Source organism: Mugil cephalus, chromosome 1 (genome assembly GCF_022458985.1).
Source record: "Mugil cephalus isolate CIBA_MC_2020 chromosome 1, CIBA_Mcephalus_1.1, whole genome shotgun sequence".
Lineage (NCBI taxonomy): Eukaryota > Metazoa > Chordata > Actinopteri > Mugiliformes > Mugilidae > Mugil > Mugil cephalus.
The window spans coordinates 22,182,460-22,205,249 of NC_061770.1; the positions used below are offsets into that span (position 1 = coordinate 22,182,460).

Here is a 22,790-nt window from a genome sequence, read left to right on the forward strand (position 1 = left end):
CTCTACCTATTTTCATATACAATAACATCATGTTTTTGTTGGTTCAGAGTAAATATGCTATGCTATATGATACAGGTGCAGCCAGGATCTGAATTCACTCAGAGCCTCAGGTGGGTTCTTTCTTTTCTAACTACAATGAATTCTACAAATATATTTAATATTATTTTATGTGCTGCATGTTTTGTATGTGTTTTCCCTACAAAGTTAATGGAAGAATAATCCATCTGCACCAGTTGAACGATGGTTAAGTATCAGTCAGACCACGTGGTGGTACAGGACAACACTGTGTCCCTGTCTGCAGTGGACATGTCCTCTGTCCTCTGACAACATTTCAGCTCTGAGGCACCGAGGATGTTTTCTTGCTCAGGGGAACACGATGAGGAGACACCGTTCCATTGATAACCATCATTCAAAGTTGTTGTCATTGGTTATGTCCACGTTCCTTAAAGGCTTCACCACATCACCAGACCCACGTCTCTGACATTACAGAGTGGCAGAACAAGAAATACGTTATTTAAAACTGTGGTTCAATGGGCTGAAACCCTTTCACCAAGGAATAGATAAGACAGGTTAGATAAGATGATTAGGTTAGACTGATTAGATAAGATAAAACAAGAAAGATAGGCTGTAGATAGAATATATATATATTTTTCTTCAGTTTGTTACAGATAACATTGCAAGTCTATATGTGCATTATATATTATTGTATATATTGTAGGCCCTATATTGGTATGAATAACTATAACACTATGTTATAGTAATAACAGCATCTGTGTTTATATGGTTTATATGAAATAAAGTTTATACAATTATATTCAGAGAAATAATCAGAAATAATTTTATCTATTTTTAATTTAGTAAAAGAACAGAATAGTACTGTTTCTTTGTGTGTGTGTGTGTGTGTGTGTGTGTGTGTGTTATGTGATACACGACAAACATCATGTACCTGGACATGGATTCAACATATTCTATTTTTAGGTATTTATTTATTAATGATTAATTAATTCATTTAATTATTTATGTCAGGTATTTATTTATTTTTCATTTTGTCAGAATTTGTGCTCTATACACAGTGTTTCCCACGCACCAACTGTGATACAGGTTTATTTCTGTTAATATTTTAACCACAGCAGTGCTCTGACCTTTGATTGAAGGTAAAAATATAAACTTTATGGGCTGAGTCAAGAAGTCCCATATTATATTATATATGTATATATATATAATATGATATTATAAGTGCAATCAGACTGGAGTAGCCAGTATTTCTCGATCAAATCTGGGCAGTTGTCTGCCTCCAGTTTCAAGAGTTAAGCGCCATGAGAATGACTGACGTTTGCAGTGAGATCAGCCTGCTGCAGCCTGAGTCTGAGGAGCTGAACGTGGCTACTGTACAACATGGCTGTACAACAATCGCTTATTGTTCTACAAACATGTATCATTAATTAATAATGAATTAATTAAAAACGTAATGATTCTGAGTTGGCTGGCATGTCATTTAGCCCATTTACCTCGCTGCTGCTAGTTTTTAAAACATGATGAACGGGTCGCACCGTCATTACCACCGTATCATGTCAAGCTAACGTTAGCTACTACTGACTAACATGATAATATTTGCTAGTTTACAAGTACTTGCTGTGCAGAATGACTCTTCAGGTGACGGACAAAGTTTGACGTTGTGTTGTGTCAAATTATTCCGAATTAGGAGACCCTTGTAAAACTTAGTCTTTGAAAGATGTTCAATTCAGCTTGAAGATAACTTCTCTTTGGAGTCTCAAAAAATCATCAGGAGTCAAAGTCCAGAGCACCAGAGTGATCTTTATTGCCGGCAAAAAATTAAGAGCACATCACAGGACAAAAAATGTTCACCACGACCCCGCTCTGAGGTGCGAGGGCTACTGCCCTCATCTTTTTTTTTTGGGAAGTCACATGTCACACACTTGTCCATCCCCTACATGGGGCACACCCTCACCAGCCCCTTATTTTAACCAATCATACCCTTAGAAATTGTCTTCATCACTGTTGATTAGCCACATGGCTCTGAAGCATTGTGAGCTACTCCAAATACCTTTTCTATTTTGTTCCTCAGGTTCAAACACCTGCTGTTACGTCAGTAGCTTTGGAATTTCCCTAGGTTCCCAGTTTCACAAAGTTACACCCGTTCATTTCACACCTTTATCTTCCAGTCCACTCTGTAGCTCAATTTAATAATCAAGTTTATTGCAAACAAGCTAAAGTGCGATAAGCACGACTATCTTCTACATACACACCTGCTCTTGTGAGGAATACAGTAGATATACTTTTGGTTCCAGTGCTCCCCCTTTGTGTTCAGTAGCATATGGTGAAGGCCCATCATATCAAACATCATGTTGTAATCAAACTTATAACACTATGGTCATGCTCGTCATTGTAAATCTATCATATTATTATAATCAAACATGATCAAACTAAAGGTATTATTATTCGATATATCAGGACAATCAATACAACCTTATAATCAAACATGATGTCAAAGTCATTCAGCGTGCATCTTATTCATTTATCTTCTTTTTAGCACATCACAGGCTTTAAGATTATTCTACAGTTGTCGTCTGACTGTCTGATATTTTTGTGCCACATGTCTTGCACTCCACTGTCTGTTGTTTCGCTTCATGGTAGTAATAAAGAAAACCATATTGGACGACCTTTGGTACCTCTCCGGCAGACACGGTGATACTGATCTGATATCAGAGGGCGTGTTTCTCCGATACACACGTAAGGTAGCATGACTGACTGTCAGGGTATTGATCCAATCATGACCCCGCCATTCTCAGCTCATACCGGGTAATGTTTAATATTAATTTTATATTTGTATTAAAACTGAAAACACAAAATCAACAACAGTCAAGTCAAGTCAAGTCCCGAGTCTTCAACTTCCAAGTCCAAGTCGAGTCTCAAGTCTTTCATTTTTTGTCAATTCAAGTCACAAGTCATCAAAACAGCGACTCGAGTCCAAGTCACAATGACTCGAGTCCCCATCTCTGCAATCTACCAAAGTATCGATACCAAGGCCATTATCGGTGTCTGATCGATACTAGCGTTGTGAGATCGATACTTTTGTTACAGCTTCTCATCTATATGTCCAGATAATGACTCGTCACAGAGTTCATGCGAGTGCAGTTTCTCTCCAAGTCTGTGCGGAGCAGGAGCTTCTCCATCCATAAATGTAGTAAAAGGTGGATATGGACAGAGTCTGATATTCAGATTCTAGTGTCACCACATGACACAGCGGACACTGATGCCGTTATTGAAATGTGTCAGTACTTGGAAGAGAAGACGGGATGCAGACTCTGAGCAATTTTTATATTTATTATAACATTGTTGCTTTTGTTTACTTGTTTTGCTCAAATGTGTTACAGGCTTTATTTTCTGCTGTTGTTGTGTTGTTGACATTGTCATATTTATATTTTTGTTACATTGTTCCTTTTTCTTGCACTAATGTTTTCTTTTTCTAAAACGACTGTGTAGTTTAAGGAGACTTATTTAAATTGTATTCTGTTAAATATATTTGTACTGTAATTAGTTAAGAAAAAAACTGTTTATTTGCCTAAATGTTTGTCCTGAACTTTATCATAATTATAATGAAGCAACTAAAGGTAAAATTACGGAGTTGTTCAATAATGATGATATTTCAAGAAAAAGTATCTGTATCGGCGATACTAGCCCTGTATTTAGTTGGTATCTGATTGATACCAAAATTGCCAGTATCCCCCAGCCCTAGTGAACAGGAGGCTATTTTTATTTCTTTTTATCTGCAATGATAAACTTTAGTTAGAATTAACTCTTAATTCTATTTGAGGCAGCGTACAACAGGCTTTAGAGAAGTGGTACAATACATGAAATGTAAAAAAACAAACAAACAAACAAATAAGGAATTGAGAAATAAGCAAAAATAAATAATAAATGCAATATCAAATGTGAGCATCCAAAACCCATTCAGTTAATATCTTCAGTGTGTCTTGGCCTGTTTTTTATTTATTTTTCTTTCTTATTTTTTCTGAATCTCCATTTATTCCATTCTAGCCATTTATTTCATCGCTGGTCCGATGGTATCTCTCATCCGACTGTGAAGCATTTGTCTGCATGTGGTAAAGGTCTAATATGTCACTGAAGGAGCAGGTGTGTCAAAATAAATAAATTAATTAATTAAATTAAAAATTAAATAAAATGTTTAACTAGTGTTCTTGCTTCAAAATAGTTTAGAAATTAAAAAATCAAAAGGTTCTGTAGACAGACAATGATTTTATCTACTTTTATTTAACGTGCAGAAAAAAGGCTGTGAAACCCTTGAGCTCTTCCCATGAGACAACTGAAGAATATGCTCCCACCTCTAGAGTACAAGCTGATGGAGTGACAGCGGCCAATCACAGCGGAAAACTAGGAGAGCCAATCGGAGAGCGTTCACCTGATGTTAAGGGCGGGGCATCCCCGCCTTCCACCTCACCTGTATCGTTACCACCATTGCTTAGAAGTCCCGGAACAGATCCTCCAGAAGGAAGGGGAATTGAACTCTCAGGACAGTTTTAGGTAGGGTGACTTTGTTACTTTTCTTCAAATTATAGTAACACACATAAAGTCAAGACAGTAATTGTGGTACCACATGAAGGAAACGGATTTTTAAATCTGAAGATTATTTTGTTGCACTTTGACCTGTCGTTGTCGGTAAGTTGCACGTAGGAGACACCTGTATTAATTCTGACACACCATCGTATGTTTTAAGTGAACTTTAGCTTGACAATTCACCACCTTAACTAGAAACTAACTGTAAACATTACAGTCTGCTTTTAGTATGTCGTGACAACGTTGTGTTGTCGAACAAAAGAGTACACCTTAAAGTTACTGTAACATGAACAACCACCGCTAAAACGAAACACACCTCCACTTTGTACAGTAGGAGGTATCAGCTCTGAAACAAACGTCGTTTTATTTATATATATTTAGAACAAAACTGCAACCAGTTTAAGAAGGAAAGTCGCTATGAGAAACAATGACAAGTCGCGACCGTTTAAACTCAAACCATATCTTATTTATCTGCCTTTTGTTTGTTTGATAGTTTTTTAATGAAGATGGCTGCCCCATTGCTGATAGTACTGTATGTGTACGTGATGGACATCCCATCTATCTATCTGCCTTTCAAAATGTTTTGTAAGCAAACCCAAGAAAACTGTTTACTGGTTAACTTAATTCATTTTTTGTGGTTTGTGGTGCATGGGGAAGCCAGCTATTTCCTCTTACTTTAGGATTACATTTTGATTTATTTTGCATTTAGCATAGAGCAGATATGACCATGAACTAGAAGGTAGTGAGGAGTACTGTAGGGACTGAAGGAGCAGGCTTTTTATTCTTCTGCAATGACAAACTGCACATGACTTTTAATTAGAATGAACTCTTAAATCGATTTGAAGCAGCGTACAGTTTGCTTAGATTAGAGGTAAAATACAAAGAAAAGAAAAATCATAGAATAAAGAAATGAGCAAAAACCTGAAGCCTGACATTGAGCAGGCGATTGAGAGAATAACATAAATTAGCCAAGGTGTCTTCAAAAAAGCCGAAGGTTTAATATAAGACATAAAACATGTTAAGGTTTGCTTAATACTTGTTTGTTATGTAATTCCTTCTTTGTTCCTCTATAGTTTTGATGTTTTCTGTATTAATCTATGATCTAGAAAATAATAAAAATACAGAAAAACTACTGAATAAAATGTTGTGTCCAATGTTTTAGTGAAATCTATGAATTGAAACTCAAATGTATAGTGAAATTTACACTGTTATTGATATATGCAACTGTAACTACAGCCAGTGTTCTTGCTGGAAAATGCAGTTTTTATAAACATTTTTTTTTTTCTTACAGATGCTGTTCTCATTTTCAAAATCACCTCATCCCAAATCTCATTGATGTGTCTTTGGCTCCAGAAAAATGTTCCTGCTACATGACAAGACTTCAAGAAGAACATGTTTGAGAACTTCAGCTTTTCTGGTAAAATTCTTTACAGCAGAAAATCACAGGATAATAAATGATAAAGCTCCTCCTCTAATCCTCCTAATCCTGGGAGATTCTTTCTATTAGTGGGATAGAAGAAGTGGGGTTGTTCTTCAAGTCCTGTTTACATCTCACATACATCCAACAAGTCAAAGTGAACTGGATGTTCTCTGGTTACCCTCTGATCAGATAGAACAGAGTTCAACCAGTCTATACATTCAGTAACACTGTGTGTTGTTATATAGAAAACTCACACTACAAATTAGCAACAATTTTACGTTGTGTTAAGAAAAGACTGTCCTCTCATAAAGAATTCCATTAGTATTTGCTTGTACAAGCCTCCTATTATGATCCAGACATCTTGTATTATAAAGAAACATGGAAGATGACTGTTTTTATTTCGTTGTTTCTTTTAATTTCTCTTCACAGATAATTGTGGCGAAAGTCTTGTGCTGTCAAACCCTCACATGTCGTCCTGAAGAGTATCAGATAGACAATAAATGCTGCCCAATGTGTCCACCTGGTAAGATCCAACTGGAGACTAAAAGTTTCCTCATTGTTTCCTGATGTTTAATGTGTGATCACAAGTGAAAACTGCTACTGAACAACTACAATCGATATTTATTTAAAACTCACTTTCATCTGATGGTAGTAATAATAATACCAGTTTAAGAAGCAACAGTGTATGAATCTTTACTTAGCAACATGCTCCTTACTATGATGATTGTGTTTTAACAAGATGGCTTGAAATTTGTGTCTTTTCAACAGGAAACAGAGTTAAAACAGATTGTACAGAGTCCAGACTTACATCATGTCTGCCCTGCATGAGTGGAACTTATATGGATAAATTTACTAAACGTACACTGTGTTTCCCATGCACCAACTGTGATGCAGGTACATTTATGTTAATATTATTTATTTATCAGTAGAAATGTTTTTAATATTTTTCAACAACAACATCAACTGGTGAATTTTAAATCAAATCAGATGTTTCCTATGAATTCATGAACTGAAGAGACTATTGTGTCACATTTTGTAAAGTTGTTCTAACCACTGAAGGTATCTTTAAAACAGAAACACATTAAACAGAATAGGAGTTTTGTTTCTGCATGTTTTGTAACTTCCATATGTGTTGATAGGTTCTGGTCTGAAGGTAAAGACGTCATGTACAACAACATCAGATACAGTTTGTGAACCACTTGAAGGATTCTTCTGTACTGACTTAATAAAGGACCAATGTGAAGCAGCACAGAAACACAAGGACTGTGATCCAGGACAATACATCAAGGAAAAAGGTTGGTTTTCTAGTTTAAATGAGCACAAAGTTTAAGGAAACTGATCTTTCTGCCAGTTTACTCATTAAAGCTCCACAAAGAGCACCAAAGTGTTCTAAAGCTCTTTGTAGTTTCAATCAGCTGGACTTTGCTCAGTTTTCCTTTAACATTGAATATTTATCAATTACACTTTGATACTTTGAGGAAGCAGAAGCAGACTAGATCAGTTGGCCAGTTGTAAGCCTGCACCATTCTTTGACATGGTGATTTCTGACCAGTAGATGGAAGCAAAGAGCAACAAAAGTCTAACAGAGTCTGTTTATCCACATTTACTGATGTCGTGCAGAGTGATGGACTGACTTAGACACGATGAAAGGAAACTAATCTTACACTCTTCAACAGTTTTAACAAACCATCAACATGATGTTGCTCAGTTGTCCTTTAATATTTATTATGATACTTTGAAGAAGCAGAAACTGCTCAGACTAGAACAGTTAAACATTTTAATAAATCTTAAGTAAAGTAAAGCCTAATGGTGTCACCTGAATATTTCCTGTATTTGGTTGTCTATATATGATGTATATCATCTTACAATATACCAACATTTTAATGAATTAAAATTAATTAAAACTTTAATTTGCAAAGAAATGTTTATCATTTTAATGAAGGTTAAACATGACATGTTATACAAAACCAATCTAGGTCATGTTTCTATGTTTCTTCATAGATTAATAAACCTCATTCCAACACATTATTTCCTCATGAATTCATCTGTTCATACTTTAGACTGAACTAGTTTCATCTTCCATATAATGTTGTGTGTGCAGGTACATCCTCCTCAGACACTGTGTGCTCTGACTGCAGTGATGGAACATTTTCAGATGGAACATTAACATCTTGTCTCCAACACACACAGTAAGTAAATCCTCACACCACACATGGAGACATGTTTGATGTCTTATTACATCAGTAATATTCTCTATTAAATGTCTCTTTATTGTTCCAGATCTGAATCAATGAACCTTCAGCTGAAAACAGCCGGAACTAAGTCAGCTGATTCTGTTCGTGGGGAACAAACTTTAAATGTTGGAGTTCTTGCAGGCGAACAAACTTTAAATAAAATAAAAATGGGAAGCGTAAAAATTTCAAATGTTAAAGTTACCGTGGGCAAACAAACTTCAAATGATGGAGTTATTGCGGGCAAACAAACTTCAAATGTTGGAGTTATTGCGGGCAAACAAACTTTAAACGATGTAGAAATGGGAAACTTAGAAATTTCAGGTGTTGGAGTTACTGTGGACAAACAAACTTCAAATGATGAAGTTACTGTGGACAAACAAACTTCAAATGATGAAGTTACTGTGGACAAACAAACTTCAAATGATGAAGTTACCGTGGGCAAACAAACTTCAAATGATGAAGTTACTGTGGACAAACAAACTTCAAATGATGAAGTTACCGTGGGCAAACAAACTTCAAATGATGAAGTTACTGTGGACAAACAAACTTCAAATGATGAAGTTACCGTGGGCAAACAAACTTCAAATGATGGAGTTTCTATGGACAAACAAACTTCAAATGATGAAGTTACCGTGGGCAAACAAACTTCAAATGATGAAGTTACTGTGGACAAACAAACTTCAAATGATGAAGTTACCGTGGGCAAACAAACTTCAAATGATGAAGTTACTGTGGACAAACAAACTTCAAATGATGAAGTTACCGTGGGCAAACAAACTTCAAATGATGAAGTTACCGTGGGCAAACAAACTTCAAATGATGGAGTTACTGTGGACAAACAAACTTCAAATGATGAAGTTACTGTGGACAAACAAACTTCAAATGATGAAGTTACCGCTGGCAAACAAACTTCAAATGATGGAGTTACTGTGGACAAACAAACTTCAAATGATGAAGTTACTGTGGACAAACAAACTTCAAATGATGAAGTTACTGTGGACAAACAAACTTTAAATGTTGAAGTTACTGTGGACAAACAAACTTCAAATGATGAAGTTACCGCTGGCAAACAAACTTCAAATGTTGAAGTTACCGTGGGCACCATCACTCCGGTGGTTGTTTCAGTCGGTCTAGTAGTAGTAACAGGATTGTACCTCTTCAAAATAAAGAACAAATGTGCAGCAGGTAGGTTCCATTTATAGCAGGAAAACATTATCTTGATCATGTTTTGTCACATCTTTGATGATGTTAATGTTTTCTGTTGAGTCATGACAGTGATGGTAAATATGTTTTTCTCTGGTTTTATTTAGTTACAGACAAAAACAATCATGCAGACAACTCCATAGAGGTATGTTTATTTCTCACTGTTACAGATCACAGCACTTGGTTTATTTAAGAAATTAAATTATGTGTTATTTTTTTTCTTCAATTCTTCTAAAAAGACACCTCTACGTACACAACAATCAGTGGAAGAATCGATGTCATTGTCAGAGCAGGAGGAGGTGAGACAACTGTGTGCTCTTTAATTAAATATTTATTCACTGAGGATCTTCTGGTTGTGTGATGTCTCTACAAATGTTTGTGTTTAAATCAGTGTGTTTCTCTCCTCAGGGCTAACCTGTGTAACCAGTCTAAACTCTCAGATGAAATCTGTTTTTCTGTGGACTACATTTGCTCCAGAATCCAGTTATTATTCATTTGGATGCTGTCTTCACAGAGAACAGAAAAGACAAATCAATAAGAACAATTTCTGGCTCAGAACAGCCTGCTGACAGTGACATATACTGTAGACGTTTTGGAAGTTTTGCATGTGTTATGTATGAATGGTGACTGATGCCATATTAATAGATGAACTGTACTGATGCCTTTGCACACCACATATGCTTGTTTTAATTGCTGCTCTCTTGATAGACTTAATAGACAGTGCATGGCTGTCCTGATTCTACCCGTATCCCTTAGCAAAGTTAAGCTTTAACATGAGTTTTATCACTAAATTATTAATAGTTTTAAAAATAATAATAATAATACATGAAATATATATTTGCACATATTTAAAACTATAAAATGTAAATGTAAACATCTAATCTTGTGCAAGTGTTAACATCTTCTGTCTGTCCAGAGAGCTCAGAGTACATGGGCTGAAAAGTGTACAAATATGGGTTAATAGGAATCAGGAAGAGAAGAAGAGATGTTATAGCTAGCAACGTTTTTAATCACATTAATGAATATAAAGCAAAACTCTAGAAGTCAATCAAAGTGAATTAAAGCACTGTCTCTAAAACTCCAACTCCAATCACATCACTGTATCCTCCAGTACTGGGCTTTTAACTGGTCTCAAGGTTAGAACAAAAACCCACGGTGAGCTCTCATTTTATTAAGGCCCAGGCCTGTTTGTGTTGCATTTCTTTATGTATGAAAAGTGCTATATAAATAAAGTTTGATTTGATTTGATATTGTTCAAAAATACTGTATCATGACATCATTTTCTCCAAAGATCCGTATACAGGGTGTGCAGGTGCAGCGGTTTTTATCGCAGATAAATAAATATACATGAAGACAAAGGTTTCTGATCATTTGTCTTTTTATTCCACACAGAACTGATAATATTAGGATTGGAGTGGATGGTGGGAGTAAGATAACAAACACCAGTTTCTTGGAGCTTGCCAGCAGAACGGATCTGATGAATTAAGTATTTCACACGTTATATAGCATGGGAGGAAAGAGACCATCTACTAGCTTCCTCTGGGTCCCTCCTTATGTCGGCGTAGAGGGGAATGAGCAGGTAGACATCTTGGCTCAACAAGCAGTGAGAACTTCAAGTTCCAAAAAGTAAAAATTAGGCTAAATCACATTCAGTTCAGCAAGAGCACCGAGACAATAAACAGCCCAGACACTCTCTCTTCTCCCTGCTGCCATCAGGCCACTGACTCTGAGGACAAAACTCAGAGACTGAGGAGGAGTTTTCATGTCCATGTCGGCCGTCTGCTCAACTCTGAGCCTTAACTGGACCTTTAAGCTTCTCCTGTAAAGTCAGCGGATCAAACAAAACAGGACACGAGGAATAAGTTTTCACAAGGAAGATTGAACATCTCTATTGGTGGTTGATTCAGTAGTTACTGTCCTGTAATAATCTGTTCAGTCGTGGTTAGCTAATTAGAACTAACTCGTGTTTAGAAGTTAAATCTATGAAACTTTATAAATCATGTATTCATAACACAGATGTAGGTTACAGCTGACATCATGAAATAAGCCTGAGTGTGACTGGTTTGACACTGACACTGAAAGGGAGTTTCTCCTCCAGGCTGCTCTGGAGGTTTCAGGACGGTTTTTGTGAAGTGTCTTGAGAGAACTTGTATTGTTATTGATGCTATGCAAATAAAATTGAAATTAACTGAACTGACTGGATTATTTTATACAGGATGGCACAGACAGAACGACTGTATCCATCTCTAACTAGTGAAACATTTCTCATGTCACCCACTCTACCTATTTTCATATACAATAACGTCATGTTTTTGTTGGTTCAGAGTAAATATGCTATGCTATATGATACAGGTGCAGCCAGGATCTGAATTCACTCAGAGCCTCAGGTGGGTTCTTTCTTTTCTAATTACAATGGATTCTACAAATATATTTAATATTATTTTATGTGCTGCATGTTTTGTATGTGTTTTCCCCACAAAGGTAATGGAATAATAATCCATCTGCACCAGTTCCAGTCCATCTTCCACCGTCTGATGGTTCAGTATCAGTCAGACCACGTGGCGGTACAGGACAACACTGTGTCCCTGTCTGCAGTGGACATGTCCTCTGTCCTCTGACAATATTTCAGCTCTGAGGCACCGAGGATGTTTTCTTGTTCAGGGAACACGATGAGGAGACACCGTTCCATTGATAATCATCAGTCAAACTTGTCATTGGTTATGTCCATGTTCCTTAAAGGCTTCACCACATCACCAGACCCACGTCTCTGACATTACAGAGTGGCAGAACAAGAAACATGTTATTTAAAACTGTGGTTCAATGGGCTCAAACCCTTTCACCAAGGAATAGAAAAGACAGGTTAGATAAGATGATTATTTTAGACTGATTAGATCAGGTAAAATAATATAAAAATAATATAAAATAATAGAAACATTGCAAGTCTATATGTGCATTATATATTATTGTATATATTGTAGGCCCTATATTGGTATGAATAACTATAACACTATGTCATAGTAATAACACCATTTGTGTTTATAAAGTTTATACAATAATATTCAGAGATTCAGATATTATTTCTTCTATTTTTAATTCAGTAAAAGAACAGAATAGTACTGTTTCTTTGTGTGTGTGTGTGTGTGTGTGTTATGTGATACACGATAAACATCATGTACCTGGACACGGATTCAACATATTCTATTACTGTTACACCTACTGTCTGTGTGCAAAGAATGAAAGTACTAGTTCTCAACGTTCATATATTTAGGTATTTATTTATTAATGATTAATTAATTAATTTAATTATTTATGTCAGGTATTTATTTATATTTCATTTTGTCAGAATTTGTGCTCTATACACAGTGTTTCCCATGCACCAACTGTGATACAGGTATATTTCTGTTAATACTTTAACCACAGCAGTGCTCTGACCTTTGATTAAAGGTAAGAAGATAAACTTTATGGGCCGAGTCAAGAAATCACATGACCGCAGACCTTATTCTTTCGGTTGCATTTTTCTCATTGTTGTTGTTTTACCTACGATTACTTGGTTTCTTCATATTTTTTTTGTTGGAATGTGGTTCCTACACTGTCGGTAAGTTGTCGTCAGTGGATACTTGAACTTATTGTAACTCAGCATCGAGGATTCAGCTTTTTTATGTGATAGGGGTGTCAAACTCCTTTTAGTTCAGGGGCCACACACAGCCCAATTTGATCTCAATGGGGCCGGACCAGTAGCACAATAGCTCGAAAATCGAAATCGAAAATTTTCAGTTGATATCTTCAGTGTAATTTTTGCAAATTCATTCCACGGCCAGATTAGACCCTCTAGAGGACTGATCTTGGCCTCCGGGCCGTATGTTTGACACCTTTGCTCTAAACACTGTAACTATTTTACAGCATTATGGCCTGTCTCAGTGTTTACACTGTCACACCTTTCTGTTGAACCAAGGACTGCAACACAAGTGAAGGAAAATACAAACTAAAACATTGTTGTTTTATTGTTATCATATATATATATATATATATTGTCATGGAGTAGAGGCAAACTGCTCCTATTTAGTAGACTGAAAATGTCTGACAGATCTTTTTCTCTAGCTTCTGAGTTGCCCCACCTTTCTTAACGATGTCCGTCTTGAAAATGCCTTTGACAGTAAATCCTCAACCAAATCCATTTCTTCTCCTCGTTCAGCCATTGTGGGTGACAAATCAGCTATTAAATCAACACAACTATATTTTTGCTCAGCCAGCTCACAACAGATGCAGTTAGCTAGCTCTGGTTAGCAACTTGCTAGCAGTTAGCTAGCTCTGGCTAGCCACTCTCTGACAACCCAATCAAAGTGTCTGAATATATTGATGATAACTGTCCACCTGCTACCAGACCCTGGTGTTCTCAACTCAAGATCTGATAAAGCAATAGTCTGATCAGTGCTTATTTTATCAGCTGGTGTGTGATAGTGTTATTTTGACATAGGCAGAAGGAAGAGATGTCTGGAGTCGCAAGTGTAGTCGCATTCCCATCATCTCTATTACCTACTGCTGCTGGCTAGGTTAGTTAGTAGCTGACCACTGGTCTGCTGGTTGGCACAAGGGATTGTAACATCTCGTCCTTTGTATTAATGAATATGCTGCAGGACCTGCAGAACTGATTCTCTCCAGGAAGATTTCTTTGACCCTTAGACCAGCAGACAAGACCTTGCAGGCCCTGACAGCCCACCACTGGCAAACCAACTCCCTCCCACTTGAGAATGGAACTTTTATTTATTGTTCATTTAGCAGAGAGCAGCTATGACCATGAACTAGAAGGTAATGAGGAGGACTGTAGGAGTCTATGAATGATTGCTGTAGAACGAACAGGAGGCTTTTTATCTTTCTGCAGTGACAAACTGCACATGAGCTTTAAGAAAGAAAGAAATGAGGAATTCAGCCAAAACCCATTCACTTAACATCTTCAGTGTGTCTGGGCCTGTTGCAGAGCGCAGGCTGTGAAGACACCGAACAAACAAGCTGTGTACTAACAGAAATCTGTCGTCAAAACAGCCAAAGGTGACGACTTTGAAGAATCTTAAATGTAATAAAAATAAAGACAAACCCTAGAATGAGACGTTTTGTCCAAACTTTTAGTGATATTATTTTTATTTTTTCTATATTTGCACTGGTCAGATGTGACAGTTTTGTTGTACTGATGTACAATGATGCATTTAATTGTTTTAATTAAAGTTTCCTCTGTGACTTTCCATCAGTGTAGGGACTTAAACCTTAGCTATAAATACATTTAATTAGATTCAAGGATACAGATCACAGTAAGAAATACCCAGAGGTCAGTGCCAGTGATATGATATAAACTTTATGGGCTGAGCCAAGAAATTACGTGACTGCAGATCGTTTTCTTTCGGTTGCATCTTTCTGGTTGTAGTTGTTTTTTTTTCTGATAATTACTTGGTCTCTCCGTTTTTTTTTGTCTTTTTTTTCTTTTTTCGTTGGAATGTGGTTCCTACGTCATTGCTAAGTTCCTCATGAGGGGATACTTGAACTTATTGTACGTCACCATCGAGGATTCAACTTTTTTATGTGATCTGTGTTTACTCTCAACACTAACTCTTTTACAGCACTGTGGCCTTAAACTTTGTACTGCAACACAACTGAAAGACGGACCTGCCTGATGTTACACCAAGGTACTGAAATTCAAACTAAAACAGAAAGAAGTTGAGTGCACAGACAAACGTCATTTAATTTAATCGATCTGTAACAAAACCACAATAACTTTCAAAAGTAACATCGTTAAAAAGGCGCAAGCCATATATCCATAATGCACCTTTTACTAATGTTTAAATATCATGTTTTATACACATACAAATTATATGAGCTGCTTATTGTTTTATGCAAACTGACTCCCTCCCTACTTAAGAATGCAACATTTATTTATTGTGCATTTGTCAGAGAGCAGCTGTGACCATGAAGTAGAAGGAAATGAAGAGTTCTGCAGGGACTGAATGTTCCTGTTCAGTCAACAGTAGTCCTGGGGCTTAATGATCTACATATCCAAAGTATCGATACTAAGGCCAGAATCGGTGTCTGATTGATACTAGCGTCGTGAGATCGATACTTTTGTTACAGCTTCTCATCTATATGTCCAGAAAATGACTCGTCACAGAGTTCATGCGAGTGCAGTTTCTCTCCAAGTCTGTACGGAGCAGGAGCTTCTCCATCCATAAATGTAGTAAAAGGTGGATATGGACAGAGTCTGACATTCAGATTCTAGTATCACCACATGACACAGCGGACACTGATGCCGTTATTGAAATGTGTCAGTACTTGGAAGAGAAGACGGGATGCAGACTCTGAGCAATTTTTATATTTATTATTACATTGTTGCTTTTGTTTACTTGTTTTGCTCAAATGTGTTACAGACTTTATTTCCCATTGTTGTTGTGTTGTTGACATTGTCATATTTATATTTTTGTTACATTGTTCCTTTTTCTTGCACTAATGTTTTCTTTTTCTAAAACGACTGTGTAGTTAAAGGGTACTTATTTAAATTGTGTACTGTTAAATAGTTTTGTACTGTTATTAGTTAATAAAAAAACTGTTTATATGCCCAGATATTTGTCCTGAACTTTATCATAATTATAATGAAGCAACTAAAGGTAAAATTACGGAGTTGTTCAATAATCATGATATTTCAATAAAAAGTATCTGTATCGGCGATACTAGCCCTGTATTTAGTTGGTATCTGATCGATACCAAAATTGCCAGTATCCCCCAGCCCTAGTGAACAGGAGGCTTTTTTATTTTTCTGCAATGATAAACTTTAGTTAGAATTAACTCTTAATTCTATTTGAGGCAGCGTACAACAGGCTTTAGAGAAGTGGTACAATACAAAAAAAAAAAATGTAAAAAAAACAAAAAACAAATAAGGAATTGAGAAATGAGCAAAGATAAATAATAAATACAATATCAAATGTGAGCATCCAAAACCCATTCAGTCAATATCTTCAGTGTGTCTTGGCCTGTTTTTTATGTATTTTTTATCTCTGCCATTTATTTCATCATCTCTCATCCGACTGTGAAGCATTTGTCTGCAAGTGGTAAAGGTCTAGTATGTCACTTCCTGAAGAAGCAGATGTGACAAAAAATAAAATAAAATAAATAAATAAAATAAAATGAAAACAATTAAAGAAACAGTTCCACATGTCATGCATAATTATTACAATGTGAAGGTATATATCAAGGAACAGCTGAATGGAATATGTTTTGCTTTTATCACACTTTGCAAAACAGTGAAGTTGAAAAGAACAAAAGCCTGATATTGATCAGAAGACTGAGAGAATAACAGAAATGTGGAAATTTGTGCTGTTTTGAGGAATCTTATATGTAATGAAAGAAAATCCCTAGAATGAGATGCTTTGTACAAACTTAGTGAAATCTAGTGAATCTACACTGTTATTGATACATGCAACTGCAACTATGATGTTTAACCAGTGTTCTTGATGGAAAATGCAGTTTTTCTAAGCATTTATTTTTTTCTTACAGATGCTGTTCTCATGTTCAAACTAACCTCATCCCAAATCTCATTGATGTGTCTTCGATTTAAGAAAAATGTTCCTGCTATATGACAAGACTTCAAGAAGAACATCTTTGAGAACTTCAGCTTTTCTGGTAAAATTCTTTACTGCAGAAAATCACAGGATAATAAATGATAAAGCTCCTCCTCTAATCCTCCTAATCCTGGGAGATTCTTTCTATTAGTGGGATAGAAGAAGTGGGGTTGTTCTTCAAGTCCTGTTTACATCTCACATTCATCCAACAACTCAAAGTGAACTGGATGTTCTCTGGTTACCCTCTGATCAGATAGAGCAGAGTTCAACCAGTCTGTACATTCAGTAGCACTGTGTGCAACTGTAAAGAACCATAAAACCATAAAGAATGCCTTTATTGTTTGCTTGTACAAGCCTCCTATCATGATCCAGAAATTTATTGTAATGTAAAGATGTAGCTGTTGAGGGCAGAGATGAATAGATCAAAGAAACATGGGAGATGATCATTTTTATCACGTCGTTTCTTTTAACTTGTTGTAGTTCTCTTCATGACAGACACGGATCGGGTTCTTTGAAACTGGCGTTTATTCAGCCTTTTCTCCATTCATCTCACCCTCTTGCTTTCATGCTGTGAGAACTAATAGATTAACAATAAAATATGTCAGTTTGCAAAAAGATTGCACATAAAATAACAAAGCTTAAAAATTGCGCTGCGTAAATATATATATATATATATATACATATAAAAAATACAGCACGAATGTAAAGAAAAATACCTCGTTGGCTACTTGTCATGAGAAAGGTCCTTAACACATCTTGGGCCATGCTTTGCATCGCAGCGTTATCATTTTGGCTGCCGTAGCAACACAAAGGCAATTAACATTAGTTCCAGGCTGAGTACAACTTTGGCCATGAAACAAATTATGTAAATACAATTAAATTAACCCGTTCTTCTTAAACACATAAATTAACATTTTTAACATTTTATCCTGTCCAACAACATATTTATGAATTATTATCAAAGGCAAATATAATGGTATTTACACTTCTCTTCACAGATAATTATGATGAAAGTCTTGTGCTGTCAAACCTTCACATGTCGTCCTGAAGAGTATCAGATAGACAATGTATGCTGCCCAATGTGTCCACCTGGTAAGATCCAACTGGAGACTAAAAGTTTCCTCATTGTTTCCTGATGTTTAATGTGTGATCACAAGTGAAAACTGCTACTGAACAACTAAAATCCATGAATATTTCTCTATATTCTCTGTTTTATGTCTTGATCTGATGGTAGTAATAATAATACCAGTTCAAGAGGTAACAGTGTATGAATCTTTACTTAGCAACATGCTCCTTACTATGATGATTGTGTTTTAACAAGATTTCTTGAACTATAATCTCTGGTTTTCTTCTCAACAGGAAACAGATTGGAAACAGATTGTACAGAGTTCAGAACTACATCATGTCTGCCCTGCATGAGTGGAACTTATATGGATAAAGCAACTAAACGTACACTTTGTTTCCAATGCACCAACTGTGATGCAGGTACATTTATATTAATATTATTTATTTATCAGTAGAAATGTTTTTATTTTATTTTTTGTCACAACAACATCAACTGGTGAATTTTAAATCAAATCAGATGTTTCCTATTAATTCATGAACTGAAGAGACTATTGTGTCACATCTTGTAAAGTTGTTCTAACCACTGAAGGTATCTTTAAATCAGAAACAGATTAAACAGAATAGGAGTTTTGTTTCTGCATGTTTTGTAACTTCCATATGTGTTGATAGGTTCTGGTCTGAAGGTAAAGACGTCATGTACAACAACATCAGATACAGTTTGTGAACCACTTGAAGGATTCTTCTGTACTGACTTAATAAAGGACCAATGTGAAGCAGCACAGAAACACAAGGACTGTGATCCAGGACAATACATCAAGGAAAAAGGTTGGTTTTCTACTTTAAATGAGCACAAAGTTTAAGGAAACTGATCTTTCTGCCAGTTTACTTATTAAAGCTCCACAAAGAGCACCAAAGTGTTCTAAAGCTCTTTGTAGTTTCAATCAGCTGGACTTTGCTCAGTTTTCCTTTAACATTGAATATTTATCAGTTACACTTTGATACTTTGAGGAAGCAGAAGCAGACTAGATCAGTTGGCCAGTTGTAAGCCTGCACCATTCTTGGACATGGTGATTTCTGACCAGTAGATGGAAGCAAAGAGCAATAAAAGTCTAACAGAGTCTGTTTATCCACATTTACTGATGTCGTGCAGAGTGATGGACTGACTTAGACACGATGAAAGGAAACTAATCTTACACCCTTCAACAGTTTTAACAAACCATCAACATGATGTTGCTCAGTTGTCCTTTAATATTTATTATGATACTTTGAGGAAGAAGAAACTGCTCAGACTAGAACAGTTAAACATTTTAATAAATCTTAAGTAAAGTAAAGCCTAATGGTGTCACCTGAATATTTCCTGTCTTTGGTTGTCTATATATGATGTATATCATCTTACAATATACCAACATTTTAATGAATTAAAATTGATTAAATTTTAATTTGCAAAGAAATGTTTATCATTTTAATGAAGGTTAAACATGACATGTTATACAATACCAATCTAGGCCATGTTTCTGTTTCTTCATAGATTAATAAACCTCATTCCAACACATTATTTCCTCATGAATTCATCTGTTCATACTTTAGACTGAACTAGTTTCATCTTCCATATAATGTTGTGTGTGCAGGTACATCCTCCTCAGACACTGTGTGCTCTGACTGCAGTGATGGAACATTTTCAGATGGAACATTAACATCTTGTCACCAACACACACAGTAAGTAAATCCTCACATCACACATGGAGACATGTTTGATGTCTTATTACATCAGTAATATTCTCTATAAAATGTCTCTTTATTGTTCCAGATGTGAATCAAAGAACCTTCAGCTGAAAACAGCAGGAACTAAGTCAGCTGATTCTGTTTGTGGAGAAAAAAATTCAAATGTTGGAGTTATTGTGGACACCATCACTTCGGTGGTTGTTTCAGTCTTTCTAGTAGTAGGAACAGTATTGTACTACTTCAAAAGAAAGAACACATGTCCAGCAGGTAGGTTCCATTTATAGCAGTAAAACATTCTTCTTGATCATGTTTTGTCATATCTTTGATGATGTTAATGTTTTCTGTTGAGCCATGACAGTGATGGTAAATATGTTTTTCTCTGGTTTTGTTTAGTTACTTTAGTTCATTATTTCCTCATGAATTCACCTCTTCATACTTTAGACTGAACTAGTTTCATCTTCCATATAATGTTGTGTGTGCAGGTACATCCTCCTCAGACACACAGACATCAATGAACCTTCAGCTGAAAACAGCAGGAACTAAGTCAGCTGATTCTGTTTGTGGGGGAAAAACTTCAAATGTTGGAGTTAATGTGGGCAAACAAACTTCAAGTGGTGTAAAAATGCAAAACATAAAAGTTTCAAATTTTAAAATTACTACGGGCACAAAAAATGCACATGTTGGAACTATTGCGGGGAAAATAACTTCAAATGCTGAAGTTAATGTGGACAAAAATACTTCATATATTGGAGGTATTTTCGGGGAAATAATTTCAGATAATGTAGAAATGGATGACATAGAAATGTCAGATGTTGAACTTGCTGTGGGCACAGACAAAAACAATCATGCAGACAACTCCAGAAAGGTATGTTTATTTCTCACTGTTACAGATCACAGCACTTGGTTTATTTAAGAAATTAAATTATGTGTTATTTTTTTTCTTCAATTCTTCTAAAAAGACACCTCTACGTACACAACAATCAGTGGAAAAATTGATGTCATTGTCAGAGCAGGAGGAGGTAAGACAACTGTGTGCTCTTTAATTAAATATTTATTCACTGAGGATCTTCTGGTTGTGTGATGTCTCTACAAATGTTTGTGTTTAAATCAGTGTGTTTCTCTCCTCAGGGCTAACCTGTGTAACCAGTCTAAACTCTCAGATGAAATCTGTTTTCTGTGGACTACATTTGCTCCAGAATCCAGTTATTATTCATTTGGATGCTGTCTTCACAGAGAACAGAAAAGACAAATCAATAAGAACAATTTCTGGCTCAGAACAGCCTGCTGACAGTGACATATACTGTAGACGTTTTGGAAGTTTTGCATGTGTTATGTATGAATGGTGACTGATGCCATATTAATAGATGAACTGTACTGATGCCTTTGCACACCACATATGCTTGTTTTAATTGCTGCTCTCTTGACAGACTTAATAGACAGTGTGTGGCTGTCCTGGTTCTACCCGTATCCCTTAGCAAAGTTAAGCTTTAACATGAGTTTTATCACTAAATTATTAATAGTTTTAAAAATAATAATAATAATACATGAAATATATATTTGCACATATTTAAAACTATAAAATGTAAATGTAAACATCTAATCTTGTGCAAGTGTTAACATCTTCTGTCTGTCCAGAGAGCTCAGAGTACATGGGCTGAAAAGTGTACAGATGTTATAGCTAGCAACGTTTTTAATCACATTAATGAATATAAAGTAAAACTCTAGAAGTCAAGCAAAGTGAATTAAAGCACTGTCTCTAAAACTCCAACTCCAATCACATCACTGTATCCTCCAGTACTGGGCTTTTAACTGGTCTCAAGGTTAGAACAAAAACCCACGGTGAGCTCTCATTTTATTAAGGCCCAGGCCTGTTTGTGTTGCATTTCTTTATGTATGAAAAGTGCTATATAAATAAAGTTTGATTTGATTTGATATTGTTCAAAAATACTGTATCATGACATCATTTTCTCCAAAGATCCGTATACAGGGTGTGCAGGTGCAGCGGTTTTTATCCCAGATAAATAAATATACATGAAGACAAAGGTTTCTGATCATTTATCTTTTTATTCCACACAGAACTGATAATATTAGGATTGGAGTGGATGGTGGGAGTAAGATAACAAACACCAGTTTCTTGGAGCTTGCCAGCAGAACAGATCTGATGAATTAAGTATTTCACACGTTACATAGCATGGGAGGAAAGAGACCATCTACTAGCTTCCTCTGGGTCCCTCCTTATGTCGGCGTAGAGGGGAATGAGCAGGTAGACATCTTGGCTCAACAAGCAGTGAGAACTTCAAGTTCCAAAAAGTACAGGTGCAGCCAGGATCTGAATTCACTCAGAGCATCAGGTGGGTTCATTCTTTTCTAATTACAATGTATTCTACAAATATATTTAATATTATTTTATGTGCTGCATGTTTTGTATGTGTTTTCCCTACAAAGGTAATGGAAGAATAATCCATCTGCACCAGTTCCAGTCCATCTTCCACCGTCTGATGGTTCAGTATCAGTCAGACCACGTGGTGGTACAGGACTGTGTCCCTGTCTGCAGTGGACATGTCCTCTGTCTTCTGACAACATTTCAACTCTGAGGCACCGAGGATGTTTTCTTGCTCAGGGAACACGATGAGGAGACACCGTTCCATTGATAACCATCATTCAAAGTTGTTGTCATTGGTTATGTCCACGTTCCTTAAAGGCTTCACCACATCACCAGACCCACGTCTCTGACATTACAGAGTGACAGAACAAGAAATATGTTATTTAAAACTGTGGTTCAATGGGCTGAAACCCTTTGACCAAGGAATAGATAAGACAGGTTAGATAAGATGATTAGGTTAGACTGATTAGATAAGATAAAACAAGAAAGATAGGCTGTAGATAGAATATATATATATTTTTCTTCAGTTTGTTACAGATATCATTGCAAGTCTATATGTGCATTATATA

The 22,790-nt window shown here is 36.0% G+C and overlaps 1 protein-coding gene and 1 long non-coding RNA gene across 2 annotated transcripts; both read left to right on the forward strand.

Moving 5' to 3' along the window:
* The first annotated feature begins 4,516 nt into the window (after positions 1–4,516).
* Positions 4,517–21,770, forward strand: LOC124996501 (tumor necrosis factor receptor superfamily member 14-like). The gene is made up of 10 exons (XM_047569594.1): positions 4,517–4,698; positions 5,888–6,013; positions 6,446–6,539; positions 6,785–6,910; positions 7,156–7,311; positions 8,118–8,205; positions 19,924–19,929; positions 20,346–20,703; positions 20,798–20,857; positions 20,967–21,770. The coding sequence occupies exons 2-10, from the start codon at positions 5,954–5,956 to the stop codon at positions 20,970–20,972; spliced, it is 954 nt and encodes a 317-aa protein (XP_047425550.1). The 5' UTR covers positions 4,517–4,698; positions 5,888–5,953; the 3' UTR covers positions 20,973–21,770.
* On the forward strand, positions 9,456–10,701 carry LOC124996619. The gene is made up of 3 exons (XR_007110874.1): positions 9,456–9,598; positions 9,693–9,752; positions 9,862–10,701. It is a non-coding gene; the product is annotated as an uncharacterized LOC124996619 (long non-coding RNA).
* Positions 21,771–22,790: the final 1,020 nt, after the last annotated feature.

Excerpts from the sequence above, each read along its gene's own strand:
- LOC124996501 (XM_047569594.1), top strand. The coding sequence starts at position 5,954 with ATGTTCCTGCTACATGACAAGACTTCAAGAAGAACATGTTTGAGAACT. Across the intron at positions 6,014-6,445 it reads TGAGAACTTCAGCTTTTCTG|ATAATTGTGGCGAAAGTCTT; the intron begins GTAAAATTCTTT and ends TTCTCTTCACAG. Across the intron at positions 6,540-6,784 it reads CTGCCCAATGTGTCCACCTG|GAAACAGAGTTAAAACAGAT; the intron begins GTAAGATCCAAC and ends TCTTTTCAACAG.